Source organism: Strongylocentrotus purpuratus, unplaced genomic scaffold (assembly GCF_000002235.5).
Source record: "Strongylocentrotus purpuratus isolate Spur 01 unplaced genomic scaffold, Spur_5.0 spur5_scaffold_1, whole genome shotgun sequence".
Taxonomy (NCBI): Eukaryota; Metazoa; Echinodermata; class Echinoidea; order Camarodonta; family Strongylocentrotidae; genus Strongylocentrotus; species Strongylocentrotus purpuratus.
Genome location: NW_022145594.1, coordinates 4,006,946 through 4,016,791, shown reverse-complemented (window position 1 = coordinate 4,016,791; position 9,846 = coordinate 4,006,946). Strand labels below are relative to the sequence as shown.

At 40.3% G+C, this 9,846-nt stretch overlaps 2 protein-coding genes across 2 annotated transcripts; both read left to right on the top strand.

Annotated features, from left to right (window-relative positions):
- Window positions 1-3,702: 3,702 nt before the first annotated feature.
- LOC115918412 (putative uncharacterized protein DDB_G0274435) lies at window positions 3,703-8,410 on the top strand. Its single transcript, XM_030977531.1, has 2 exons — window positions 3,703-3,875; window positions 7,483-8,410. The coding sequence occupies exon 2, from the start codon at window positions 7,507-7,509 to the stop codon at window positions 8,131-8,133; it is 627 nt and encodes a 208-aa protein (XP_030833391.1). The 5' UTR covers window positions 3,703-3,875; window positions 7,483-7,506; the 3' UTR covers window positions 8,134-8,410.
- Window positions 8,208-9,303, top strand: LOC115921054 (zinc finger protein 260-like). The gene is made up of 2 exons (XM_030978086.1): window positions 8,208-8,376; window positions 8,609-9,303. Exons 1-2 carry the CDS (start codon window positions 8,208-8,210, stop codon window positions 9,301-9,303), a joined length of 864 nt encoding a protein of 287 aa, XP_030833946.1.
- The last annotated feature ends 543 nt before the right edge of the window (window positions 9,304-9,846 follow it).

The window sequence follows — 9,846 nt, the reverse complement described above, 5'->3', positions numbered from 1 at the left end:
ATCACATTATTACCTCGGCTTTAAAAAGCTACCATTAAAAGGTGCTGAATCATTCAAGGAATTTCTTCCTATCGGGTACCCATTTACCTCACCTGGGTAGAGTATGGCAAATGTAGATTAATACCTTGCCAATTTAAGCAAGTATTGTTATATGGTTGATAGGAGACATGGTTTTTCACTTCTGGTATGTCACAAAAATCCCCACCCCTGGAATGCCCGAATAATCTTTATTAATAAGTCAAATGTGGTATGTCGGCTTTCTGCAAATGGGACACTACCGCCATGTTTCGTCAATGCCCAACGTCCTTTTTACCGTTGAGTTGAGGTATTTATTACAGCCACAAAGATTTTTTTCTTCTTCAATTTGATCAGCTTTCCTGTCATCTATTTTTTTTTTTTACTGCTCAAGTCAAATCATATTTTGAATAAAAAATAATAAAAAGTAAACACATACGTTCGAGTAGACACTCCATCGTCGTAATTTATTTAGAAATCACATTGATTTTCATGTCCTTTTAGCTATGACGATTATGCATTGATTTGGAATAAGATACAGAGAGAAGAAGAAAACAAATTAAGTCTGCAAATAGTGGCAATCAGCTTGTATATCAGTCTGAACATTCGAAACAAAAACAGAAAGGGGTTTATAGACAATGATTAAAACGATATAGTACGAACGAACGATTGTGTGTGAGAGAGAGAGAGAAAGAGGGAGGGAAAGAGAGAAAGAGATAAAGAGAGCGAGAAAGAGAGATAGAGGGAGAAGAAAGAGAGAGAGAGAGAGAGAGAGAGGGAGAGAACTTAGAGAAAGAGATAAAGAAAGCGAGAAGAGAGAGAGAGAGGGAGAAAGAAGAGAGAGAGAGAGGGAGAAGAAAGAGAGAGAGAGAGAGAAAGAGGGAGAGAAAGAGAGAAGGAGAGAGAGAAAAGAGAGAGAGAGAGAGAGAGAGAGAGAGAGAGGTTGATGCTTTGCTGTTTTATAAGCCAGTCAATTCTAACGCACCCCTTACCAAACACCCCTTTGAATATACCCCTACTCCCCCACAAGTATGTCACGACTCTCCTCCACTCCTACCTAATTTGCATACAACCATTTTTGGAGCAACGTTTCCAACCGGGCGTATGACGTCACTTGGCTAAAACATACCCCCCCCCCCCCCACGATTCTTAAAACTTGTGTTTAAAGGCAGAAATTGATATCTTACCCCCCCCCCCCCCCCCCCAATATCTGCTCCATTCCGGAATTTTCATATTTATTCAATTATCCAAACGAGCGAGTTGAAACAAAACATTGAATAGCTGTGGAATAACTACCCCAGTGCTTTACAAACGGATGCCCGATATTATATTCCATATAGCTCGCACGGACGCACAGGCGTTCGTAAACAAATTTAATGGGCACGTCCACCACTAATAAAGGGGGTGAAGAAACGCGCGTGCAGACTATCCGAATATCCGGCAATGTGGAACCTTACACAACGCACACACACTTCGGCTACAACATAGGCTATTGAAAATATTGGTTCAATGTTTGATAAGATGAAAGTAGAAAATAATGGAGGAAGAAAAAGGCCCGGAAAAATAAAGGAATAAGAACAGGGAAAAAGTAGGAGAAGCTAGTCAAGCCTGAGAATAAAACAATAAATAGAATAAAGATATGAAGACAAAGAAGGTATAAATTAAAGAATCATGAAGGAAAGAAGATGGTTGATTCTTCGCAGTGACTCTTTTTAAAATTGATTTCGACTTTTCTTACTTTGTCATTAAAAAAAAAAATCTTAATCCATCTGTTCGTCCTATACCTCGATTGGAGGAAGACCCCTGTACGACATGCTTCAAATCTCCTTACCCCATAACATAAGAGAGATCTTAGACTCATAATTGGCTCGAATTCACAAAGGAGGTTTATCTGAACCTTGGTCTGAAACGCATCGAAACGCGTCATTATGATGCACATAAACCGAGGTTTGTCTACCAACCTCCTATGTGAATTCAGGCCATTATAGTTTGAGCCTGGCAATAGGCCTAATGAAAAGAAGATTATGATGCGGAGAAACATAGACTTAACGGGGCGCCTTTCCCTTAAAACTGTTCAAAGTCAGGATATACCCCCCCCCCAACAAAAAAGTGTTAATAATAATGATAATAATAATAAAAATCGAAAATCGATCGTTGCTCAAACTCAACTACTATATGAGGCTGGACTAGTGTGGATATTAAGATAATCCATACTGAGTTAGGCCGTGCATGCGATGATGTATTCCTGTCTTTTGATTTCATGTTTACAAGTTTTACCTAACTTTTTTATGATCCCACCACATTAACATTAATCTTTTTTTCCCTTTGTATATGTTTTATACCACTTTGATGAGCTTTCATGTAGTTGTCATATCTTATTTTTTTAAAGATCGCTTTTAAAATGGAGATGTGGAACTAAAATTCAATGCAGGTTTAGGGGTGTATGCTCATATTAGAGCACATTTTTTTCTTTTTTCTTTTTTTGTCCCGGAAATTTGACAATTTGACCGATCGATATTTCGTTCCGTTGGGGGGGGGGGGGGGGGGGGGGGGGTAAGCTCACTTTTGTTTGGTCGCCCATTAGCACAATTATCATTATTATTTTTTAAAATGAGGGGAGGGGGGGGGGGGTTCCTCCAAAATACACCAACACAATGAGAGGGGAGTTCGACCCCCCCCCCTGCGTACGCGGCCTGGCCATTGCATATGAATTATTCACTTCATTCCTTGAAATCCCATTACTCCATTTTTCTAAAGATAATAAACAGGGGCACTTTATTAACAACAAAAAACAAATGGGCAATGTGTGGGGCTACCCTCTGGGGGCACAACGTTTCTCATACTGGCCAATTTGTCAAGGTTGCACTGTTTATTTTTGTGCTAAACAATGATGCGATGATCACACAAGCCCCAAACACTGAATTTACCCTGCTCTAGCCCGTTGTTTGAATGATTTCGAGGTGAACCTCGTGTGCAGGCTCTGTTGTTTAGAAGTTACCTGGACAACGATCTAATTTGACTGAGCTTTTCTGTATATTCTATAGCTACGCTTTTTATTGTTTCTCCACTGACGGAATGGCAACTTTTATCAATTAAATGTAAAGCATTCTGCGAACAGTAGACCTTTAATTTTTATATCAAAGTGTACTTGGGCCTGATCCTGATTATTATTATTTAAATCAGAAATCTATGTTGAGACTCAATATTGAGAATTACACATCTCATACGTTTTCACTTGGCAGAATGATAGGGCTTATAACAAAAAGATTTTTTTAATCGAATAGCATAAAGACTATTTGAAATACGAAAGGTAGACCCGAACTCTTTGACTTTGAGAAGGTCGAGTCATGCAAATTCTCAAATGAAATTATGAACCCCCCCCCCCCTCCCCCCCCCCCCCCCCCCCCCCCCCCCCCCCTCCCGAAATACAAACATGAAATAGATATACCAATAGTGGGGCAATAAGCAAACAGGGAGGAAAATAAAATGAAGTGAAATGTTGCTTAAATCTCATTTTGCTGTATTGCAGTGATAATAATGATATTTTATTGTAATAATACTTTTCTTTTACCATGACAACTATTCAATGTCCGTGTGTGTGCGCGCGCTGTGTGTGTTCCGAGTAAACGGGTGTTTACTGTACGCGACGCAATTCGGTTTTCAGTTTGTTAGTGGTAATACGGCCATTTTGCGTTAGGTGCAGAGAGCCGGAGAAACAGGAGGAAAAAAATCGTATTGCTATTGTGTACCCCGCCATCCTGCGAACGAAGGGAGCATATATAGGTCATATGTTCACTACCATTACGACAACATATTCGTCGATAGCTGTAATTTGAATTCACAATGGTACTTTTTAAGAGGTAAATATTCACCCTGTCACAGAATTATTGTATTTACGTGGTCTTACAGTGATAGTTTGACTACATTTTAGGGAGGTGCGTTAACACTTTTCGTTGTATCGTAGTCTCCGTTTGTGTACGCGTGTAGAGATACATACACATTATACGTGGAAACGAATGGAGACTAGGATTGTCTATGTTGAATGAATGAGTGTTGTCGCTCGGCGCTATATTTGAACATTGATACTATACTGGTGAAGATTTTGTACAGTTTGTCAAATTTTAAATGCATAGACGTATTATCTATATAATGCAGTTTGAGTTATGTTTGGATTTGAAGCAAATCAGGGCCAAATTCACCCAGTTTCAGTAGAAACAGAGATTTAGTTTTAGTGAAGATAATTTGGACCATTCCATTGTTATGAAGGAAATAGGGGTGAAGAAAACAAACTTGAGGTTTTAACTAATTGCTTGAACATATTTTGTATCCAATTAAATTATTGCTAAGCTACAAATTACCAAGATTGCAGTTTCTTGTTGTTTCATTTTTCATAAAGTATGTAAATATCACTTGCTCATAGTTTTATTTAATTTTCTTTTATTATAATTTCCCTTGTAAATACCTTTTATTTTATCATGGGAAGAACTCACCCCTAAGACTGGAGTGGTTGTGTCCAGTCAATTAGATTTCCAACATGGCGCTAGGGGGGCACTGATGTAAATCCTTTGTTCCACTTTGAGTTGGACTGCCTAGTTTGTCTTATATATTTGTCACTTATAGTATCAGTGTTAAACATTCTTGTGAATGCAAATAACTGTGGTAGTTTGTGAAAAACTATTATTTAGTGATGATAATAAATATCAAAACATGGCTCTTTTATGGGGTGGGCATGGTGGGATGTCAGGAGGGGGATCTTACTCCTACTAGTCTACTCCAACTTACTCATAACTAAATTCAAGTTTCAAGTTTCAAGTTTATTAAATGTCAGTTTCAGCCTTCAGGAAGTCTTGTTACATATAACTTGAGTATAAGAACTTTTTGTAAAGGATTTTGTTCTAAAATCACATCAATGTGAATTGTTAATGCCTGTACGTTAAACATCTGGGGCCTGTTCCTAGAAACCGTCATAAGTTTACCTTCTTGACTTACTATCACATTGAAGCGTGTGTTATAGAATTAACACGCCTTTCAATGGGATAGTCAAGAAGTTAGACTTATGATGGTTTCTAGGAACGGGCCACAGATAACAATCTTAGTCCAAATAGAATTGAACCCCCCCCCCCTGTTTTTGGCTCGTATGCCTTTTCTTAATTTTGTTTGGACTTGCAGAAAAATAAGATTGAATTAAAGAGAAGGTTGTGTTCTGGGAAGGGGTGAAAAATAATTTGTGAGCATTTCTTATTATGCAAGTGTGGAAGAACATCAGATGAGACATGTTCCCTGAAAAGCCTGGCTCTTCAACTGCCTTCATATTCTAAATATGTCATGTACATCGTAAAACTCGGAGGGGGGGGGGGGGTAGGTTTTTTTTACGCCACATGTTCGTGTAGTCCCATATACATCTTTCTGTGTACAGTGTTTGTAACTTTACCAAGACTTGGCCAATTTCTATCATTTTGATGATTCCAGAACCTTGCAATACACACAAATTCTTATATGCTAGATGATCAACCTTTTCTGGTCGATTCCACACCGTTTCTTTCACGATGCAATCGCATGACCAGAACTCAACTTCACCTTTATATCGAAGAATTTTACAAGTAAATATTTCATAAATCTTTGAAGACTCATGTTAGACACTAAATCAGAAAGGACAAATATTCATGATGGTTAATGCTGTTTGATGAATATTTTTGTTTAATATGAAGGTAAAAGAAAAGGCTGTATATTTGTTAAGTCTCCGCACACCCAACCCCAGAGCTACCAAGTGTCACGCATTAGGCGTGACATCATGCATTTCGAGGGTCTGAAAATGCTCTTACGCACGACGCGCATGCTAGATTTTGAAAAAATGCTATACCTTATACGTGTGTTATACCCTCGCACGCGCGATCGTGCGCCGAATCATGAAAATGTCACGCACTGCCGATCTTTGAACTTGGCGTCTCTGCAACCCCCCCATCATACTTGTTGGAATAAAACTCTGTCTCCCTCATTAATTAAAATATTCTGGAAGATAAGTCAGTTCTATCCATTGTAGGATCTTGGATATCTCTGCACATGCCCAGATTAATAAAAAACTCTGTATCAATTACAAATACTTTAGATCTGTGACAACTCTGCTCTAGGTCAATAAAATGTACTGGTAGGAATGTGTGATGGAATCATTCCTTTAATCAGAGCTACACAGTACACACTAACATCTTTGGAAGCGGGTCTGGATTTAAAATAAGTCTAATGAGTCTACTCATTATTTCATTTCAATTCATTTATTTTCATATTTCTCATGTAATTTCAAATAAGTACAAGTTGTTTTTTCAATGATACATAATAAATAACATAAGTGGTCAATATAGAGTACTGATTTAACTGAGAAAAAATATGATGGGACCTACATGAAAGCAAGCTTGTAAAGCTGTAGGGCTGTACTAGGCCCCAGTGAAATAGTTTGTAGAAATGAACGGAGGACGGATATAAATAGCATTATGCATGAGCCCCAGCACCCATGTAAAACTTTTGAAATTTCAGGGGTTCAGACAGACTTCAGACCTTGATTTTGTGTCCTGGGCACCATTTCAACCGAGATCTACGGTAGTGGTCTAAACACTTGCATCAATTTTTTTGTAGGGGGGGGGGGGGGTGGAAGCCTTAGTCTAAGTACTAGATATGCAATTAATTTCAACATGCTTCCTATAAAAGAAAGGAAACAATGGAAATTTGAAGGCCTCTCTCGTCTATTTCAGTAGTTCTGAAGAAAATTCTTCTGACTATGATTTCCGCTTTAACCCTAATAGGGTCGCCCTTCATAGCTTGGGTGGAATCAAGTTGAAGTTCCATTTTATTTAATTCCAATTAAAACATATGCACAGACATGGTATACAAATCAGAAATACAGAGCAGGTGCAAATGACTAAATGGAATCAAAGGTACTATAAGGTCTTCTCGTCAAGATAGTCCCCTATGTGTTATCAGTGTCTGTGATATGGTGTAATATTGTAGCCCTAAACGGATGGCGCTTCACAATGTGCCTCCAAAAAGTAAAAATCTGCCTCCAAAAGTAAAAATCTTTGAGTGACCGGTTTTACAATACTTATTTTCCCCAATAGACTGTCACTGTAATGTTATAAAAACCATTAGGAAAACAAAAAATGACATTTCTACATGTATTTCCAATCATAAATATCTTGATAATCAGACGGGCAATCGGCTTGTAAAAGTCATGGGATTCCTGACTGACGTACTTGTAAATGTTTATAATGATGATTGCAGCCTGAGCTAAATCCAGGATTTTTTCAGTATCTGAGGCAATGTTACAGAGTCATCATACTTGCAGTCAATCCAAATCAATCCCAATTTTTTATTAGCCAAGAGCCCGATTTTACCAGAACTCAATTATATTGGATGATTGTAAACTATTTTTATTCACCGGAATCATTCTAATCTTGGTGTTTCATTTACTCTTTGCAGGTGATAAACACCAAGTCAGCAAAGATGAGTAGAAAAGAAGACGATATAATGGAGGTGGACACCAAAGAAGAAGAGGAGAAAGAAAAGCAGAAAGACGAGAGTGAGGATGACGAAGAGGACGACGATGAGGAGGAGGGTAGTCCCAAGCGGCGGTCATCAATGACGTTAGCGGAAAGGAGACTGAGTCGTCTCAGCTCTGGAATGGAGATGAGAGGTATGATGACAGAGTCCTACCCCTGTAAAGAGTGCAAGGCGTCTTTCTCTCGTAAGAGCAAGCTGGATTATCACATAGCCACCACTCATCCAAAGGAAGTACCCGTTCCTATCGAGGAAAAAAGTCCCAATAAGAGGGGCCCTAAACCCAAAACACCCAAGAAGAACAAAAAAGCAGAGAAGCCGCCTAAAGTCGCAACCCCAGAAGTCAAAGAGAAGAAAGCAGAGTCTAGTCACCAGGCAGAAGTTCATAGAGCGTTACAGAAACAATTGCTTGTACACCAACAACAACAAAATCAGCTGCTGCATCAGCAACATCAGCAACAGCTGCAAGAGCTACAAAAAGAGCATCAACAGCAGCATCAACAGGAGCAGCAGCAACAGCAGTCACCGGCTATTGTTTTCCAGAACAAACAACAATCAAAATTGCCAAGGTGACAAACATCAGTAATGAAAAGGTCAAGTACAATTGGGGCTACTATTGCACGGCATGTGATATGTACTTTGCGAACATGTTCGCTCAGCAGTTCCATTGTCTTCACGGCCAGGCAAAGTTCCGTTGCGAGGCTTGCTGCATCTGCTTCAAGCTACGAAAGAACTTCATGAGCCACGTCCAAATGGTACACGGTGTTGACATTCCGGAGGAGGTTTTAGCGAGGATGAGGCCCCGCTCGGAGATACGTGCGAAGCAGGAAGCAGATGCCGAAAAGAACGGACACAAAGAAAAAGGAATCAGAACCGGTAGACCTTACAAAAGATGATGATGATAACAATGCAAGTGAAAAAGACTCTACAAAACCTGAAGCGGAAACTGACAAATTAAAAGATGATGAAAGTGGCTGGAGTGAAACAACACAAAATGAAACCGTAAAGCATGCTAACGAAAACGGTGAAAATGAACTTGTGAAAACAGATGCGTTAGCTAATGAACATTCCAGTGTAGAGCAGGCAAAGGAGGAGGAGAGCAAAGAAGAGAGGTTTAAATCAAAGGACAAAAAAAGTGATGAACCTGAAATTATATGCATCTCTGACGATTCCCCGGTAAAAAAGAGTAAGGTCCTTCAGTCTAAAGCAGTAACGGATGTGAAGCAGACCGAGAGTGGCGGAAACAGCAGTGCGGATGAAAGTGAGAAAAAGGATGAAGGCCGTGTCTACCTGACAACAGTTCGCATGGGAAATACCTATGTGACTCTTCCATCAGGAGAAAAGTGGATGATCGAATGCCTGAGATGCCATCAGGCCTTCTTCAAGATGGAGGACGCATCTGTTCACATGAAGCAACGTCCTGGTTCCCATTTCAGCTGTCCCCACTGTCATTACAGTTCGACGCTGTTCAGCCAGTGCGACTACGAGATCCATAGGCTGCGCACGCACAGCTTTCCCTGTGCCCAGTGCAGACAGTCCTTCATTCTGGAGTGTCAGCGTGACATGCATGAGCAAAAGATCCACAACTACTTTCGGCAGCTGATGCGAAAGAAGACGCCTGTAGGCGCCTCTGGCAAGACAACCCTACCTGGTGCACAAGTCAAGTCAGCAGCGGGAACACAAACAGCAATCGCACTCTTGTTGTCGCGCACCAAGGCGGTTCTTCTGCAAGTAAAGTTGTAAGCAAATCTGTCATTAATCGCGATGGATACCCTGTGGTGAGGACACAAAGGACACCCTATGTTTGCCTTATGTGTGACCGTGATTGCTATACAAGAGATGCCTTGGAACACCACAAAAAGACCTTTCATTCAGCAGTGTACCGCCCCTCCAACAAAATCACACATCCAATCTCCAAGAGCTCAATAACCTACAAGACAAGCCGTTACCCTTCCGCTGGAATGGGCAGGAGTTCCAATGCCCCTGTAAGCAAGATTCTGCAAGAGATGAGGCAAGGGCCTGACTACAAGTCGGCAAATCGCACGATAGCAGCCATGCAGGATCCATACCTTGAGCCAAGTAAGATTCCCCATGCCTACATCTCAAGGATCAAGGTGGATCTACCGGATGCCAACAAACTGGTGGATACCATCAGGAATGAACTGTTGAAAGGTCCCACAAACTTTTCCATGCCCAACTACGCCAAGCCCTCAAAGTTCAACAAGGATATGGTGACTAATCCAGCCGTTGTGAAGCTGTCCAGGGAAGTTGCCTACAAGCTTTACT

What these genes read in the sequence shown, in the direction of transcription:
- LOC115918412 (XM_030977531.1), top strand. Translation starts at nt 7,507, where the DNA reads ATGAGTAGAAAAGAAGACGATATAATGGAGGTGGACACCAAAGAAGAA.
- LOC115921054 (XM_030978086.1), top strand. Translation starts at nt 8,208, where the DNA reads ATGTTCGCTCAGCAGTTCCATTGTCTTCACGGCCAGGCAAAGTTCCGT. An exon ending in GAGGCCCCGCTCGGAGATAC is followed by an intron (nt 8,377 to 8,608) that starts GTGCGAAGCAGG and finishes TTGTGAAAACAG; the next exon opens with ATGCGTTAGCTAATGAACAT.